We start from the raw sequence: 19926 nt of genomic DNA on the forward strand, positions 1-19926 counted from the left end.
GAAGTTGGTTACGTGGAAGCAAGGTGTTAGTACCATATAACGTCTTTCCTAAGAGGATATTTTTAATTAAATATGCAAAACAAATATTTCTTTTAGAATATTTTTCCTAAAAATAGAAACAAAAGCATGTGATAATAAAGAAAATATTTTTGGAATTTTTTATTTGAACTTGACAAGAATAATCTTGACCCTATTTACTTCCATTCGTAATGGAAAATTAAGGTTTACATAATTTTAAAGGATAAAGACTACTTTTCCATGTGTTTGACGTTTTTAATTAACTTTTTTTTTATATTTTTTTTATGATCATGCTAATTGGAGTATGAGAACATACAAAGACTAATATAATTGAATTTAAATTAGACAATATGTAACATATTAGTTTGACCTCATTATAATTAATGATGGTATGAATCTGTGAGTAGAACGAGGTGTCTGGATGTCCTCCTCTTAGTACTTTGAAAAAGTATATCCAAACTAGAATTCTAATGATCAAAACATGTTGCTACTCAATTTCGTAAATTACACATTGAGTTATTAAATCATTTTAGAATCTCAATTAGTAATATAAAACGTTTGGCTATTTCTTTTGGCAGGTGGTCCACTTGTGACTAATAATTTGTTGACTACAATTTACTTGTCAAGAACAAATTATTAATAAACACAACTAGACAATTCAATCATCAACTCTTAAAACTAATATTTTAGGGACTATTAAAACCGGCTTTTACCCCACGAATCCTCCTACAGCTTCTGAATTAGATCAATAAAAAGTAAATAACTATAAAAATGCAACACGAACTCTACAATCAAGAATCAACTTAAGCCCAACCAAGTAACTTAAACGAACCAAACCAAAAACAAAAACACACTAAGGGAACCAAAACAAAAAACAAAAACAAAATAAGGGAATCAAGAACACACCCGAGGCTCAGCTCCAAACTACCCAAAACTCCTCCTGATGGAAATTAAACACAATAAAATAATAATCCAACAAGAGCAATAAGCAGCGAATAATAATTTCCTAAACTTGCAGGAATCTGTGAGGAGCAATAACAAATAATGGTAGCAGCAAAAACATATTGAAGGAAGACACAAAATTTTTAACGTGGAAAACCTTTCCAATGTGAAAAAAAAACCACGGGTACAAGTCAGTTAATCAAGTTTTACTATGATCAAAATTAGGATACAAGAGAGTCTTAAATCACAACACACTTCGTGCTCAATAATCAGCCAAATAGCAAGACAAGAGAGATGAAATAGAGAACAATAAACCAGAAAATTCACCAAACTGCAGCTAGTGTGTGCAGCCTATAAGTCATTGTTCCGGCAACTTTTCAACAATCCGAATGGTAAAATTAAAGCACCACGAGTTATGAAACTGTTAACAAAATTCAGCCCGATCCAACGGTGGACAAAGCAACAGCAGTGATCCGAAAATATTCGTCCTCAAAAGAATGCTGAAAATGCTGCTTTAGTGTGAGACAAATTTCTCACTTATCAAACAACTTCGCAAAGATCCGAACGGTCAGATTGAATTACCATAAGTTGTGAACCTGATAACAAAATATCCGCTCGATCCAACAGTAAACGAAACATCGACGGCGGTCGGAAGTTGCTAGACGAAACTTTCTCTCTTCACTCTTTCTCCTTTCCTTTTCTCTCTCGGTCTCTACTGACGGGTCTCACTCTGTTCAAGAAAAAACTCTAAAGGTGATTAATATTAGACTGGGCCTCCACAAAGGAAGTGAGCCCAACCCAACACACCCCACAATCACCCTTGCAAGATTGGATTCCACCAATACAAATAGAGCTAACTCTTCCAAGCTCTCCTTAGCACCACACACACATCAATGAACAAATAGATGAAAAAATGGAGACCAACCAATGGGAGCAAGAACACATCCAAACACCAACCAATGAAAGCAACAACCAATAGACGCACCAAGAGCAATGGAGGTAACAATGTTTTGTGCTACAAACGAAGAACAAGAGTAGCAAGCTAGGAATTTCAACACAAAAATGGGAAAATGGGGAATAACGGGCATGGAGAAACTATATCACTTAATTAGCAAGGATTAAGCCCTAACTACCACTTACCTCCATGCGACGACCTAGTCCTAGCTTAGCCTTATTAATTAAAAGTACCTTAAAGGAAAATGGAGCGTTGGTCAAGTTTTAGCTTAGTCCACCTTAAAGTTAGGGTCGACTGGGTCCTAACTTGTCCTCTTCACATGTAGTGTCCGCAATATCCTAACTAGCCTCGGTTGTCTTCGTGCATCCTGCAAAATCTGATAAATTTCTTATTTTTGGTTTTATTTGCACTCATTTAGCCCACATAAATGTTTTTCGTTTGTGTCTGTGTAGAGTCTGCATGGCCAATTCTAAGCTTTATGGTTATGGTAGTGTCTAGTTAGAGTTGTGTTAACTGACTTTAAAATTGTCTGTTATCTGACCGAAGCTCCATTTTGATCTTTAATTTAGTGCATTATTGTAGTTAAATATTTAATATAATTCATGAAAAGATTCGTCCATCACACCAAAATTCAAATATGTCGTTGTTTACATATTTTTCTATAAATTACAACTACTAACAAGAGTACATTAAAGCATTAAGAGAATAAACTAGACAACTCTCTTTACTTTAACACATTCAGGTAATGGGAAGATTCTTCTAAAAGTGCGAACTCCACGATTAGGGTAATGGAGGCAGGAGCTGCTTGCTTACCTAAAACAGGAAGAAAAGGGAGGTGATGTGCCATGCATGCCTACATCAATTCCTTTCCACTATTGTTTTCAATATTTCATGATCACCATTTCCAAAGATTCCTTTATGAGCCTTTGTTACAATGTTGCTCTTACTATTCACCACGTTACTGCTAACATGGTCACTCTTCTCGTTCGCAGACATGACAACAACCTCAGTCGTTCTTAATTCTCTCTCCAAATCAGTTGGTGGTTTCATTTCTTTGCTTTTACCCCACAACACCATGTACAAGCCACACACAATAAGCATAGCACCAATTACACTGAACATATAAAAAAATAAATAAAAATTAGTCACACATACGAGAGAAATTAAAACGATAATATTCTGTTCAAGGTTTTCTCTCTCTCTACAAATAAGACCCATATTATAAAAGAAGAGTAAAAGAAGTATTATGATATGAATGCATAAAGTACATAAATATGATATAACCTTTTAAGTAACCCCCAATTTATAAACATAAATTTCCCATCTAATGCACTAGCCACTATACAACTAAGTCATCTTCACTGCATTTCTATTCAAGGTTTAAGACACGTTTCTTTTTATCAACAAAAAAAAAATATGTGTAAGGTGGTCTAACCCTTATACATTTTAAGCCTACCACTCAACTCTACAAACAAAAACAACGCCCCTTCACAAACAGCAAATCAAACACCTGACCAACTTAAAGCAACTCACTTGTTTTTAATCGAAAACATACATACCAGAGGATCAAAACACCAATCTGAAAAGGAAAAACAAGCCGAAGGAATTTTGGAGGTTACCCAAGACCCGACCTTCAAATGAGTCATGGAGAATATTTCTGAATAATCAATCAATTCTCCCTTAAAGATGTGCCTATTCCGATGTCTCCAAATCTCACTAACCAACACAATCCAGATAGTTCTCAAAACTAAATTAACAGATGTAGGAGCACCAGACAAATTAAACTGCAAGAAATGTGAGGCAGAAGCATGATGGTTAACCGAGTTCAACCCTAGCCAAGAATAACAAAGGTTCCAAGCTAGCCAAACAATTCTACAATAAAAAAACAAATAGCTTGTTATCTCCCCATACGCCACTCAAAGACAACATAAAATACTTTCAACCACAACCCCACATCTCGCCAAGTTGACCTTAGTAGTAATCTTATTTTCCAGAACCCTCCAAGTAGTGATACGAGCTGAGGGAAAAGCCTTAATCTTCCAAAAAGAATTATACAAACGCATAGAATCCCCTTCTTCCTTACCCCTTAAAAAACCATACGCAGAATTAACTGAATACTCAATGCAATCACCTTCCTTCCAAAGCTACCTATCATTCTTTTCTAGAGAGAGACTCAGATCATGCACCACCTAGAATGACCTGGTCCTTCTCCCAATCGACAAGTCCTTTCTCCAAATAAATATCCACACCTAAACGTTATTTACCCAATCCCTGCTACGAAATAGCTTAGCATCTTTCGATGCTAACAGTGAGAAAAGCCTTGGGAATTTACTCTTAAGAACGTCATAACCCATCCAATTATCTTCCAAAAAAAACATCCTTCCTATTACCAACCTCCCACCTAAACGATCTTCAAAAGACCTTTCCCAATCCTGTAGCATCCAGACCTTCTTCAAATTTATCCACTAGAGAGAATATGTGTTTCTTAACCTTTTCTCTTTTAAACTTCTCCAACCTCCTTATTTAGACTTTAGAATTTCCTTCCAGAGCCCTCCCTTATACAGACTCTGACGCCATATCCATTTTCCTAACAAGGCCACATTGAAAAGCCTAATATTGAGGATGCCAAGACTGTCTAGTTCCCGAGACTCGCACACCTTATCCCAAGACGCCCAGAAAATTTTCCTCCCTTCAGACCCCCAACCCCATAAAAAATGCATTTGTATAGACACTATCTTCTTCAACACAGTAGAAGGCATCTTGAACAAATATAAATAGCACAACGGTATAGTCGAAAGTACTGACTTGATCATTCAAATCCTCCTAGCCATCAAAACGAATCTACCCTTCCATTTTCTCAATCTATTATTGATTTTGCCAACAACACCATCTCAAAACGCGCTCCTCTTATGACATCCCCCAACTGGCAATGCCAAGTAAATGAAAGGAGTTTTCGTCACCTCACAATTAAGAATAGTCGCAAAATGGAGAATAATAGTCTAATCGACCCCCACCCCTCCAATTCTACTCTTCGAGAAGTTCACCTTAAGACCAAAAGCTAGCTCAAAACAATTTAGAATAACTTTTAAGTTGTACACACTTTTAGTGTTGGCTTCACAAAAAAAACAAAGTGTCATCTGTGTACTGAAACATATTGACCTTAATCTTCTTACTCTCAATCTCCAGACTCCCTATCAAGTTCTTATCAACAACTTTCCTTGAAACCCCAGTTAAGCTCAGTCGTAATAAGAAACAAGAACGGTGTTAAAGAATCGTAATACCTCAAACCCTTCTTCGAAATAAACTCCTTAATTGGGCTCCCATTTACTAGAACAAACACCGAAGCGAATTCCAAACAAGATTTAATCCAGGAGATCCACTTTTCACATAATCCAAGCCTACCTAACATGTAGAAGATAAATTCCCATTGCACCGAGTCATAAGCCTTCTCGTGATCCACCTTAAAAAAGACACAACTTTTCTTCTTCACCTCCTCAAAACCTCGTTGGCCACTAGAACGCTATCCATTAAACCCCTTCCTTCAAGAAAAATTGTTTCACTAAAGTCAATGACTTTATTCATCACCTTCTTCAACCTGATAGACAGAATCTTGAAAATAATCTAATAAAGGCACCCCGCTAGCAAAATTGGTCTGAAATGACACAACTATTGCGGATTGTCTGACTTAATTTAAGACAAGTTACCGAGAATTTTACAGAACAAGGTCTAAATATTTATTAAGTGAAAAAATGGTGAAAAGGAAATAGTGTATACCTTCCTAGGTATAGTTTCTCTTGTAACAACAGGGCAGCAGCAACAGCCACGAGGACAAGGCTAAGGGGATTGAACACAGATGCATATAATGGACCTCTCTTCCGCACACACCATGAAGTCACAATATTCACAAATGCAGTTACCGCAATTGCCTGCCACAAAATTTTAGTTTCAAAATATGAAATAGAAGTAAATGATAAACTTCAATTTCATTTTGGAGTTTGTTAAAGTATGAGAAAAAAAGGCAGAAAGAGAACGCAATAGATATGACATAGTAATGTGATGAAAATTGGAAATATGAAGAAAATAAAATAAAAATGAGATAAGAAAAATAGTGAGTATTTATACATTTAATTATGGTTATTATCTTACCGAATAGAGTGCCGCCAGAACCCTAATAGCCGAAGGCAACTTCCATTGATTCCAATTTTTCTCAACACAAAGGGCAAAGAGTGTGGCTTGTATTGCCGCCATTAAATTCATTAACGATGTACTTGAGTGGTGGCTGGGATATTCCTTACTCAGCTTAGCCTTTTGTACATAAACAGGGATGAGCATTAAAAGGTATCGAAAATCACAACCAACACATATATGATATATGCAACATGCGTACTGATATAACAGTACGTAATAAGGACACATGATATATGTAACAAGAGAAAAGTTTCTTTTATTTAACAAACATTTATAATATAATAATATTTTGAATTAAAAAATTAAACAAAACTAAATAAAATATTAATTTATTGAAGTGTGAGATGTGTGTTATTACTGTTCACATATCAGATCTCATGGAACAAGTATACTGATATTAATAGAATAATGAGAAGAAAAGGAGCCTAGAAAATTGCTGGGTATAAAAGTTTTCTATATTTTTCTACTCTAAAAAATACAGCTTCCTGAACTGAGCATACATAAAAGAGGGACCACCAAACGCAGTTACAGAGTGACCAATAGAATGCATTAATTTGCTAGCTGTATTATAGGTGACGTGTGTCCATTTCCTCTGATATCCCTTGCAAAAGGAGTATATAATATTGAGAATTTCTTGCTTTGAAACAAGAAAACGAAACTATCAAGGACTTAGAGCTTTGATACATATGTCTGCTAGATGCTAAGAAAGAGATGGGAAGTAAACTAAGTACAACCATTTTTTTTTTCATACCATATGAAAATCCAATTCAATGTTTCTTGCGTTCATAGAAGACCGGATAAAATGTCATGTGTAAGGCAGATTAGTGGTCAAGTATAGCAGTATTGTTTTTTGAAGGGAATTTGGAGATCTTGCTAAAACATAGTCAACCATTGAATTTTGCAAGTGAAATCATTGTCTTGTACTTAGTTTCACAATAACTTATAAGCACTAAATTTTGCATTTTACACTTTGAAGATACGAGTGAAGAATCAAGATATACGCTATTTCCGGTGATTAATCTCTTAGTTTTTGGACATAAAGCTCAATCACTTTCAATTCTTAAAAAAAAAAGTGCATTGTTGATATATATATATATATAATTGTTTATTAACAATATTTCTCGAGTTCTAAAACATACCAACATCTTTCTATTATCAAATATTTTCAACTTGACTTGTTTCCTAAAAAGAACTACGTCTCATTCTTTAAGTTTTAAGGTCTTAAAAGAATTAATCTATCGGATACATAGGATAAGTTTATTCCGAGTCTATGACCCAACAACTTTGTGTATTTGAAACTGACATGATGAACATTTTAGCAAACTCATAATAGCAAACTCATAACTAGAAAACACGCATGTGTACATATTTTAAATTATATTTTAAAAAAAAAGTAGAAAGGACCTAGTCCACACTACAAGTCATAACTTATATTAAACAAACAAAAAAAAGGTAGAGAGGCCTAGTTCATGCTACAATGTTAGATACAAAAAATAATTAATTTTTATATTGAATAAATTATATATTACTTTAGAGACTACAAAAATTATTGATATCTAAATTAGTTATATTATTAAGGATAGTTTCAAAATTAATATCTAATTAGCTACTAATGTTTTAACTATTAACTATTTAGATTCTAAAGTTGGTATCTAAAACATTGGTAGCTAATTAGATACCAATACTTTTTTTAGTCTCTAAAATAGTATCTAATTTAATCAATATAACAACTAATTATTTTTTGTTTCTAAAATTTGTTTATATTTAATAGTTTTCTTGTAGTGGATGTTATTAGGAGTGTTTGTGTGGGTTTCATCGACGCTATGTAAGTGATGGAGATCAAGCTCAAGAGGACATGGAGGCCAATCAACAAGATCAAGAAGAGGTGGAGGCACAAATGGAGGACGCCCATGGAGGTCAAAGTCCACCTCAAAGGATTACAAGAAGCATGTTCAAAGCTTTGGGAGCTAGAGGACATTTATTTTCTCTTTTTGTAATTTCTTTAGTTAGAGGTGCTTAGAGGGAAACATTAGAAACCTCTTTTGTTTTAGCATCTTTTAGGCTTTAGTTAGGAGCTTTAGGAGGGGGGGTGTATTAGTAGATAGGTGTAGGAGTAAATAAGGAGGTGCCAAAGTGAGAGAAGGGATCACACCTTCCTCATGCTTTGTTTTAGGCGCAAATTCTAGAAGCTTTTTAGGAGGGAGTTTTTGAATTTGTGTAGCTTACTTTTCAGCACCTTAGGCTATAAATAGAGGTGCTCTCTTTGTAAAATTCAGATTGGAATTAATCTAAGAAAACTCTACTCAAATTTTGAGTGACCTTTGGAGAGCTTTTGGAGCCTTCTTCTCTAGTCTTATCTTGATGGATCAATGGAGTCCTCAAGTGGCGGCATCACTCTCATCTAGGAGCATTCCACACTTCTAGTGGCGAGATCATCCATCCTCCTTCCATCTTCATGAGCATTCTCTTCTCCTTCCTTTCTTCTTCTTCAATTGTTCATGTTGCTTTGTGTTCTTGAGTTTTTCAGTTTTGGTTTTTCTATTTTCCAGCACTTTGTTCTGTTTTGTTCTTAATTTTGTTCGGTTCATATGAATTGTTGTTTAATTTTGTTCGGTCATTCCAGTTTTCATTCCTTTGTTGATTCAATTTGACAATATTTGGTTCATCCAAATGAGTTTGGATTTGGTACTAGTTTTTGGTGAGTTCTTGTCTTAGAACAATGATCCAACTCTAAGAAAAGTGCCTCTATATTTTCCAGCTCAAGGTGATTCCTAAAAATGTCAAGAATCTTGTTCTATGTGGCTATTGGAATCACATCAGTAAGGCTTATTACTAAAGATACGAGGTTTTCCCTAAATTTCTCTAAAACCAAATCCCTAGTTCGAGAAACCCAAAATCGCACCTCCAAATCTTCTTCAGTTGTTCCTTCTTCGATTCCTTCCTTCCACCATTTCTTCGTTCTCCCATTTCTTCCTTATTGTGGTTAGTGTAGTAGGGAGAGGTGAGAAAGTGAGAAATCCAAATCGATTTGAGTGTTTGAAATCAGGTTTTGTCTTGGTTGAGCGAATCGGGTTTCAAATCCATTACCATGGATAGGAGGCCAAACAGGTTGGGGTTATGGTGGATGTTATTTTGGAGTCGAAGGTGTATCATTATTTCAAAGGTGAGTTCATTATTCATTTTGTAGTTCATTCTTGGTTGCTAAGATTGGATTGTGTTTTTAATATTTGTCTGTATTTGGATTTAGTTGGTGCAGAGATGTGTAAAGATTTTCTGACTAGGAGCTAAAACTGAATTAAAATTAACATTACCATAAATCGTGACTACGATAAGACAGTAGGGTGGTATCTACCTTTTATCTAGGGATGAACCCTCTTTAGTAGCATTCCCATTAAAGAGAGTTGAACCCTTTGTATTAGCATCTTCATTAACAAGGATTAAGCCCTCTCTATCAGTGTTTTCATTAGTGAGGACTCAACTCCCTTTAGTGATGACTAAGTCCACTACATTAGCGTCATTTCTATCATGTCAACACAATTATCTTAACTTCCATATATATAACATCCATTTTTTTCCTACACAATGCCAACACAAATACATATTTAGTATACATATTTAGTGTCAAATTTTTAAAATTATAGACTATTTTTAACCGACTCTAAAGTGAGATTTTCTTGTAGTTGAATACCACTCATGTTTACCCAAATGCTTTTAAACAGAGACAATCTGGCTACAAAGACTAGTAGACGACCTTTAGATTTTAATAATACACTAGATCATCTAACAAAACAATTCAATTGATCTTCATAAAAACATTAGAAACCAAAAAAAAATTATGGGTATAGAAGTTTTTTATATTCTGCTGCTTTGAAATCTGTGCTCCTGAATATATACATAAATTATAGAATTACGTAGTGACCAATAGAATGCATTACAACTGTAAAATAAAAAGGATTGAATAGCAGAAAAGAAAGCTTCAAAAGATTTGGTAGTTGTATTATAGGTGATCACCCTGTCAATTTCCTCTACTATAGATATAAAAGCAGAAGAACACATATGATAGATGTAACATGTGCACAAATATAAAAGCAAAAGGAAACTTATACCTGAATGATGAGCCATACTGAAAAACTGAAGCAACATCCAATACCACTTAGAACACCTATCCACTGTCTTCCATCTGATGCTCCTATTCGACTATTCTCCTTTTTATGCATAACATTCATGTGAATATTCTTCCAAATATTTATTTCTACCCCTTTCAAGAATGACAGCACCATTGAACCACTAACTCCAATTATCGTTCCCATCACCTTAGCTTTCCCTGCTGCGCTTTGCAAATTTAACTTTTCGTAGCTACAAAAATATCACAGTTACTGCAATACTTCTAGAATCTCTCTTCCACAAAATGTAAAATAGCACATGAGCGTGAAAAGTGGTGAGTGGTGACTACGTACCCGAAAAGGAAGGAGAGGATGAAAGTGACCACAGGAATCATATTGAAAATAGCGTTAGCATATGTTGCAGATACGAACGCCACCGCGGTGAAAAAAAGATTTTGGAATAAACTCCCTCTGTTTGTTTGTATTATCGATAAACATGTATTACTTTTCTAATGACTTCAAGTTATTGTACAAATTAATTTAATAAGAAGGGCAAAGAGGTGAAGACTGAAAAGTTTACATCAACCATACCCAAATAATCCGCAAAAAAATGTCATCACCAGCACCCTCCATGTCAACTTTGGCCTGTTCTTTCTGTATTGATTATCAAAATAGAAAAAGAAAAACAATTATTTGATTTTTTCCATTGTGTAAAAACACTAGGAAATAAAATAAGCTAGGGTGTGTGAATTCACCTTTCGAAAATAAGAGCAAGCAAAAATGTGAAAGCAGCTCCCAAAATGTGACGGTAGGCACTATATACACTAATGCTCATTCCATCACTTATGGCAAGTTTGGCAATCAGAGTGTTTCCGGTATATGCAACCTGCACCAGCACCATCAGCAAGGGAGGCTTCAACTCTTGCACCACTTTCACTATACGATTCATTGTTCTTGGTTGTTTTTTTTTTTTAACTTGGCTGTTTGATGAAGGAAACAGCAAAGGGAAAAGATAGGGAAATGTTTGTGGAGATTCTATATCTATATCAACAAAGGCTTATATTTTTTATTCATAGACATTAGTTAGTGCTCAACCTTTCATTTCATCCCTGCATTTCACCTTCAATATATTAATTAGACAACTTGTTCTAAATTGTATAAGAACATAAACCAATGGAGTTTCTTTTATGTTGTATGGACTATATTAAAAGAATATTTGATAAATGAAAGTAACTCTATTAAAAATGTTTTAATTCACATTAAACAGTATACTTTATTCTTATAATTCATTATCTGTACTTAATAAAAAATATAATAATTGGTTAAGTAAACAAAAATTTATGGTTAGAGGGTATTTGACTGGTTATTGACAACTAATTTATTTAGTTGTTGAAATATTTTGTTTTTTTTTTTTAGAATGTGATTCTTTTGGAGGATTAATGTAATTGTATTTTGTTGTATGTCAATTTAGTTGATCTCTTGTAGTGTCGGTTAAATTATCAGCTGATTGGGTGTTAAAAAATTTGATATATGTTTTCAGCATAAGAGTTAAAACACCTCTGAAGTGTTTTATTTTATTTTATTTATTTATTGTTAATAAAAAAACAAAATTTTAGATAATACTAAAGTTATATAAATATAAATATACAATAAAATTTAAGGATTTATTGATTATCTATATGAATATATAATCCCTTGAAAACTATTTATTTAATTAGGTACACTATTATATATGACGGATTTGAGATGTTACTATGTTTCTTCAATACAAATTATTAATCTTTATCAAAATTCAATGGTCCATAACATCACACTCTTAAAGTCTATGTTAATTAAATGATGTATTTTCTTTTCTAAAAAAATTTGTACAAAAGGTAGAATAAACATTTAAATAATAAATTATACCTTTTCGGTTTCTTTAACATTTACCAAAGTTTAGATATTCAAACTAATCGCCGACAAATAAAAGACTCCATTATTCTTGTTATACTTAATAAATTAAATAATTAAAATAATGAAAGATAAATAAAGTAAATGAATTGGTATGGTTTAGAAAAAGGTCACTCTTTCCTAATTAACCTAATAAGGAAGAAAATGAATAATTTATGCCTAAAAATACCTTCTATCACAAAAAGTAGAAAGAAAAGGGAAGAGGAAGAAAGAACCACTTTTCACTTTTCTCTTTTAATGAATACCAGACTAGAAAATTAATACATATACGTATGCACATACGTCATACGAATTAGAATATTGTATTAAAAGTAAAATATAATTCTTAAATGAATTTTATAATATGAAATATATGACATTGATTTTACAAAGGCGTTTTCTTAGTGAGATTTTATAAATGTGTTAGATGGTTTATATACATGATATAGCTTTGTTAGTATGAATTTCATCCAACATAAATTTACAAAATTTAAAATTTATCAGTTATTTTTAATAGGGAAATTTGAATATCATTGATAATATCTAACTAGGCGGCACAAATTGTCTGGTCGTAAAAAAATATACACAAAGACATCAATTTATTCAGAGCAGGTAAGCCTAAAAGGCAACGAAATTATAAATCTCCTCTACAGATTTTTTTTCTAATCAGATATGTTTACAAAACTAATTATTTTTTAATGTTACACTTATTAACAAATTATTATTGTACGTTGTACACTTGAAACTGTTCTTACAATAAGGGGAATTAAGCTTATAAACTGTCTGAATGTCAACGTATATCTAATAAATAGTAAATTAAATGAATGTTAAATATGAGTTGAAAGTGAGGTTAAATTAGGTACAAAAACAAACTCTTCACATAACTATTACAATAATAATTAACAAAAAAAATATCCAAGGTGGCATTACTACTTGAATTTGTTAAAATTTGTGTAATTTTTTGTTAATTTTTTTATAAAAACTCGTAAGAAATTAATTTCTTACAAATTTTCAAATGAATTTTGCATTTTCTGATTGTGGCGAAAATAGAAGGAAAGAAAGAGAAGATTATTATTATCCCCAAACAAGAAGAAGATACAGGTAGTAACATGGCTTTAACTATGCATAGAAATAAAACTATAAAACTAAGAAAAAACAATTTAAATTCAAGCAATTAACTTTGCAAATTTTAACATAATTATCTAAACTCTTGAATATAACAATTTAACAAATTGAGAGTAAATATCTCTCATTTCAAATGAATATTGTTCAAACCATTAAAAAAAAAAAACACTATTGATAGAGGCGTGCGTGCAGAAAAAAATTAAAGACAGATGCATAATCAATTTTATACGCGATTATACATAAAGACATAATTAATTATACATCTCATTTTAGCCTTTATACTGATAAGATTCTCTTTCACGAAATATTGTTATTTGAAATTGGAGTTTATATTATTGTGTCTTTTGTGCCAACATATTTAAAGTGTTTAAATATAATAAATAAATATATATATATATATATATATATATATATATACACTTTAGAATAAAAAATATTAAATACAAGAATTAAGAAATATCTACTAGTCGTACTTAAAATAAGTTGATAAAGATACCAACTTTAAAATTTAGATAATATTAGTTGAAGTCTTTATTTAGACAGCTGATATGCTAAGAATTAAGAATTAACCGAAGAAAGTTATTAAAAAGTGAACTTAAAGTTTAACTCAATCTTATAAAAACGAACTTACAAGATGACGTTTGCACCCACTTATATACTATGAAATGTCCTAATCTCTAGTCAATGTGGATCTTCAACACCCCTCACACTGAGGCTACTAACTCATGCGTGAGACTATATATTATGGATGGTCTAATAACAACCCAATAGCAGGTGACCTGATAAACCTAATAAACACTTGCTACGATAGACTCTAAATGACTTTGACACCATATCAAGAAGTGAACTTTAAGCCTAACTCAATCTCATAAAATCGGCTTGTAAGGTAAAGTTTATACCCACTTATATACTACAAAATATCCTACGACCTTATAAAGACAGTTCTCGAACCGTCTTTAATACGAGTGTCGTTATAAATTAACACTTTGTAATGGCAGTTGAGGAACCGTTGTTATAAAAATATTATAATGACATGTGCATAAACCGGTGTAATTCTGGAAAACAAAGAATAAAAATTAAGGAGAATGACTTTTTAAAAACGGTTCTAGAAAGAACCGTCGTTATAAGTACTTTGTGTATCTTTCTTAAATAGTAAAGATGGTTCAACTAGAACCGTCATTATAAGTATTTTTTAAAAATAAATGTTACATTTGTCCAGACGCTGTTTTAGTAGCATGCAAAAATGATTCATACCATGCAAGTAATCTAAGGTATTAACTCCTCCAAGCGGTAACACATCGTTTCACTCTCCACTATCAAGAATTTTAAACATAAAAAAGGATATCTCAACAATGTGAAGATTGAAACGAGGGAAGTATTCTCGATTAGGGGAAGAGTGGAAGATAGAGAGCTAAAATTGAGATTAAAAAGCATGTACTTCCAACATTTATGTGTGAATACGGTGCTCATGTGACATTTCCTAGAGTAAAGTGAGGAGTTGGGGGACTTTCTTGATCCATTAAAAACATTTTGGATGAGGTACTATGAATATGCCTGGTGAGCAAGTTATCATGGTATGAGATGAATCTTTTAACTCTATCATCAATCACTATTATTTGCTCTCATAGTTTGTTTAGCTCGATTTTCTCTTAAATGACCATGAACATGATTTTGGATGTCTAATGCATACTCTTTAATTCTTATTTTGAGGCTCTATAGTGAGAGTTGGCAGTTTTTAGACTTGTTGTATATATATCCTTTTCCATTCAGCAACAAGGACATAAGCCTAACGACAAGATGGAAGACTTAAAAGTCAAGAAATCTTATATACTAAGATTGAGGACAACTTACAGTAAAAAAAAAAACAAGAAATAAGAAAGATGAGAAAAACAACTTCTATACTAGCTTGGTTCTCTTAGATGAGGTTTCAATGTTATGTTAATTGTAGGCGTTTTAATTCGGTATTTGTACGGTTATACTGATTCTAAAAGGATTGAGGTACCCAAAATATTTTTTCATTTTAATATTTTCTTTTACTGATATTATCCAATTAAAATTAAATTAAATAGATTAGATTTAAAATTTAAAAATACAAATTTAAATTGAGATAAATTCATTTAAATACATAAAATAAAAGAAATATAAATTTAGATAATTATAAATTAAATTTTACAATTTGAATTTTTTCTTACCATCAATCATATTACTATCTATCTATGATATCTGATATCGTCTTCTATGAAAATTGTCAAATATTCTTTTAACTACATCTATACACATTAGATAAATTCTTATTAAATAGTAAATAAATAATAAACTCTTCTGAAACATATTTAGTATATTTATTGACACAATTAGAGTCACTTATACTTGATTGCAGTTTCTACTGCGTCAATGTTTCCTTCAAAAGAATTAATTATATTATTGATGCATGTAGCCAACCCTCATAATTATTTCAAAAAGGTTTGAGTTTCGACGCTTCAGACAAGACATTTTTATTGGCGTCAAAGTCATAAATAGGAAGGTCTCCTATCTAATTTCTCAATTAGGAGGAATGTTACATTTTTATCTATTGAAAATAAAATGAAATATATTAAATATATAAACCACTTAGGTGTTTGAACTCTTTTACAGCTTTACAAATATGTAACCATTTGTGAGGTTTTTGTTCAGTCTGATATCCTTGTAAACATATCTGTTTATATCTACTTGTATTAGAGCCAGAGCATGTTTTGTTGGGGGCAGTTTATGTGTATTTGCTAAGACTCAACCTTTGTTAACTGTATCTCCCTACTTCTTAGTGTCTTCCTATTTAATAGATTACTTGTTGCTGATAAAACAAACAAGACAACTCACTACAAAAAAAACAGAATTACACAGCAGACATTTCTTACCTTATGCATTCGCTTTTGGTCTTAATTGTGTGTCTAAGTTCCCAAATTTGTTACACAGTTTTCACACAATCTGAATGGGAATACAGATGCAAGGGGTTGTCTTGGTTCTTCAACCTTATTACTCTTTCTGCAACAAAACTCAGACCCTCCTCTATTTTTCTTGGTCCTCTGATCCATATTGGTATACTTTCAGTTATCTCCCAATATTACAGTCTACAACAAAGAACTCACAACTCCCATGTAGCAGGGTATTAAAATTGGGGACGCAGAGGGCATATATAGTGTCCTTACTTACCCTGACATTTTAAAAACAACGTTGGGTATATATATATATATATAGATATCAGAATAGCAAAGTCTAACACAGGTACTTTTGTGGACCAGTTTGCAGGCCTCCAAGAAGTAAAAGAACAGAACATACATTTTGATTTTGATACATATATAGAAAAAATTATTTATAGTCTCTATGAATCTTTTACTTCTTGAATTAGTCATTTCAATACCTCTGGTCACACTTCCCTTCTTAACTTCTCCTTGACATTTTTGCATAATATTCTCAAAATTTTAAGGACTTCAGCACCAATAGAACTTTACTTTATTGTAGTTATTTATTATCCAAGACCAACTCTTAAGTTATGCTAGAGCAAATACTTTCTCTACATCTAGTCTTTGATCCCTAAATATAATATTAAATATTATTCTTTATTGTCATATGGTCCATATTATAGTTATCTACACACATGTTCACATATTATTACATCACTTACTCACGTCTATTAGTTCAAATTACAAAAAGAAAAAGTTGTTTGGCGCTTTATGGTATTTGATAGAACTCCAATCCATGTCTCACATGTCTGCCAAATGAAAAACAGATAACTCACATGAAACTTTTATGAAGTTATCACTAGTAGCCTCTTTTATTGAAGTCATTGAATTAACTTCTGTTATGGTACATAACTCCAACAAAACTAATTCAGTATATAATTCAAAAACAAACTAAAAGGAGTTAGACAAATAAAGAAAATCACAAGAAACAATATAACTGATTTTACGTTGGATCATGTGCAAATTTCATTGTCCAACAAATATGAAGTATCATGTGTCTATGTCACATCAAAACAACATTGTTCCTAACAAACTCAACAATTAAAGTAATAAACTAAAACTTTATTAATAGGTAGCATCATCTACTTAGCACGTTTTAGGTCCTGAGACCATCACGAGAGAGCCCTATATACATGAATGTCATCTCATGTCGATTGACGGATTCTAATTGTGAACCATGTTAATTGAAATCACTATATATTGTCACGACCCACTGTGGTAATTTCAACACCCGCACTCGCTTCAACATTTTCGGTTTCTTCTGATGATGTTTTTATTTCTTTGCTTTTACCCCACAGCACCATGTACAACCCACACACAATAAGCACTGCTCCGATTACACTGAACATTTTCAAATAACCAAATAAAAAAATAGTGTAAGTTGAACAAGTTAATGACAGAGTCCACAGTTCAGACTACGTACCGACAGTAAATTTTGTTGAACTAGGCTTAAAGAATCATGTGGATTGAATGAAATGGTGCAGTCAAATACTTAATTTCTTGCCATCATATCAATATTTTTAAATGTAAGTCTAATTGTGTACCTTCCTAGATATAGATTTTCATCCAACAGCAAGGGAGCAAAAATAGCCACAATCACAAGCGAGAGAGGGTTGAAAACAGATGCATACAATGGACCCTTAACCCCAACACACCAAGCAGTGACAATAACAACTAATCCAGAGACCACAATTCCCTGCCACAACATTTTAGTTTCTTAATAACTAGTTATTGAATATATACTATTTCACCATCCAACGATAAATATGAAAGTAGCATACTGAAAAGGCAGCAGTTAGAAGCCTGATACTCCAACCCACCCTCCATTGGCTCCAATCCTTCTCAACACATAAAGCAAAGACTGTGGCTTGTATTGCCCCCATTAAGGTCATCAATGCAGTACTTGAAAGATGGCTTGGATATTCTTTACTCATCTTGGTCTGCACCATATAGTAATCAATCACCAAAGCAAAAATCCGAATAAACCAATTTACTCATTATGTTGAGATAAAATATTAGTTTTCTAACCTGAATGATGAGCCATGATGAAAAACTTAGAACACTTCCAAGACCACATAAAACACCTACCCATCTTCTTCCAGAGTCAGCATGCGATGATCCTAGGTGCCCATTTTGATTTTTATGCAAAAGATTAGTGTGGAAGCTCCAAATCTTAATTTCTGCCCCTCTGTTAAATGTCAGCAGCATTGACCCAACAATTCCTATTATTGGTCCCAACACCTTCACCCTCCCTGCAGCGGTTCGCAAACTTAACTTTTCTAACCTACAAAAAAACAAATGAAAGAATCAATACCTGCAATAATTATCCATTTTCAGTAATAATATTTTCAGGAAGAAAAAGGTATTACTCCCACGGCTCCTAGACAAAAAGAAAACTTCAAACTAGTTGTTTCTTTATAACATTGGACACATTTTTTATAATTTAATTTGATCAAATAATGCATGCCTTAAAAATAAATAAATAAATAATACAGTGGTGGTGAAGAGTGGTGACTCCGTACCTGAACAAAACAGAGAAGATAAAAGTGACCACTGGAACGAGATTATAAAGGGAAGTAGAAAATGTTGCTGATACCCAAGCCAAACCAATGAAATAAAGGTTTTGCGCTAAACTCCCTCTGTTCATTTATCAAATATACATATATCAATCTTACAATCACTTCAGTTAATGATTTACAATTTAGTAATGTACATGACAAATAAAGGGGAGAAGAAAAAATATATTAGAAGAAAATCTCAAGGCAAATTAAGAGATGAACATGCATACCCAAATAGACCGCAAAAAAATGACATCAAAAGCACCCTCCATGTCAACTTTGGCTTGCTCTTTCTGTTTTAAATATCATGTAGAAAAAGAAACCAGCATGGGTGAAAAACTCTCAAATATAATTCGCTTCTTTATTACTTTAACCCACCAAGAAACCCTTATAATCTTCAAAATATAAGACAAATGAAAAGTTTAGATAATTGGATGATCCATTATTATCTAAAAGCTAAAAAGTGAAAAATGATATAATTCATTTAAATTTTTTTACTTAGTTATTGATCATCATTATTAAAAAGAAGCTAAGGGGATTTGAACGCATATACCTTTCTATAACAAGAGCAAGAGAAAGAGAGAAAGCAGCTCCGAAAATGTGACGGTAGGAAGTGAGTACCGGAATACTCATTCCATCATTTATGGCCAACTTGTAAAGCACATTCACAGCAGCAGTTGCAACCTGCGCTAGCACCATCAGCGACGCAGGCTTCAACTCTTGCACTACTTTCCTGTGATATTTCATCTTTGCTTTGCAATGGTTTGAGCTTGAAGAAGAGAAAAATATATAGAGAGAGGTTCCCACCTACTGGGAGTAATTATTTCTATATTAAGAAAGCGCACGCATTTAATATTTCAGCATTTCATTTAACAGAGGCTGGTCCTTAATATAAGCTCAATGACAAAACCTAGAGTGACTTATCTCAGCAGCATTGGTCTTAATCTTCAACCCAAGTTAGAGTTTATTTACAATTTACCATGTCGTGTAACCTGAAAAAGTGGATTTGTAGAAAAATACAGCAATTTTAGTTTTTAAATAAGGATCTATATTGCAAGATATACCGAGAGAAAGAAGTTAGTGTTGGAAAAAACGGGTAAATATCCCAC

At 32.6% G+C, this 19926-nt stretch overlaps 2 protein-coding genes across 2 annotated transcripts; both read right to left on the reverse strand.

The window, feature by feature from the left end:
- Positions 1–2491: 2491 nt before the first annotated feature.
- Positions 2492–11371, reverse strand: LOC137811805 (WAT1-related protein At1g25270). The gene is made up of 7 exons (XM_068613636.1): positions 10962–11371; positions 10798–10860; positions 10561–10677; positions 10210–10459; positions 6062–6220; positions 5690–5841; positions 2492–3029 (listed from the first exon to the last, which is right to left on the reverse strand). The coding sequence occupies exons 1-7, from the start codon at positions 11153–11155 to the stop codon at positions 2774–2776; spliced, it is 1191 nt and encodes a 396-aa protein (XP_068469737.1). The 5' UTR covers positions 11156–11371; the 3' UTR covers positions 2492–2773.
- Positions 11372–17300: 5929 nt separating this feature from the next.
- LOC137809740 (WAT1-related protein At1g25270) lies at positions 17301–19594 on the reverse strand. The gene is made up of 7 exons (XM_068610828.2): positions 19371–19594; positions 19048–19110; positions 18782–18898; positions 18288–18543; positions 18041–18199; positions 17804–17955; positions 17301–17600 (listed from the first exon to the last, which is right to left on the reverse strand). The coding sequence occupies exons 1-7, from the start codon at positions 19562–19564 to the stop codon at positions 17453–17455; spliced, it is 1089 nt and encodes a 362-aa protein (XP_068466929.1). The 5' UTR covers positions 19565–19594; the 3' UTR covers positions 17301–17452.
- Between the last annotated feature and the right edge of the window lie 332 nt (positions 19595–19926).

Source organism: Phaseolus vulgaris, chromosome 2, assembly GCF_051622355.1.
Source record: "Phaseolus vulgaris cultivar YP4 chromosome 2, ASM5162235v1, whole genome shotgun sequence".
NCBI classification, from domain to species: Eukaryota; Viridiplantae; Streptophyta; class Magnoliopsida; order Fabales; family Fabaceae; genus Phaseolus; species Phaseolus vulgaris.

What these genes read in the sequence shown, in the direction of transcription:
- LOC137809740 (XM_068610828.2), bottom strand. Translation starts at nt 19,564, where the DNA reads ATGAAATATCACAGGAAAGTAGTGCAAGAGTTGAAGCCTGCGTCGCTG. An exon ending in TTTTTTTGCGGTCTATTTGG is followed by an intron (nt 18,899 to 19,047) that starts GTATGCATGTTC and finishes ATAAATGAACAG; the next exon opens with AGGGAGTTTAGCGCAAAACC. An exon ending in GAAAATCTATATCTAGGAAG is followed by an intron (nt 17,601 to 17,803) that starts GTACACAATTAG and finishes GAAAATGTTCAG; the next exon opens with TGTAATCGGAGCAGTGCTTA.
- LOC137811805 (XM_068613636.1), bottom strand. Translation starts at nt 11,155, where the DNA reads ATGAATCGTATAGTGAAAGTGGTGCAAGAGTTGAAGCCTCCCTTGCTG. An exon ending in TTTTTTTGCGGATTATTTGG is followed by an intron (nt 10,678 to 10,797) that starts GTATGGTTGATG and finishes ACAAACAAACAG; the next exon opens with AGGGAGTTTATTCCAAAATC. An exon ending in ATCCTCTCCTTCCTTTTCGG is followed by an intron (nt 10,460 to 10,560) that starts GTACGTAGTCAC and finishes ATATTTTTGTAG; the next exon opens with CTACGAAAAGTTAAATTTGC.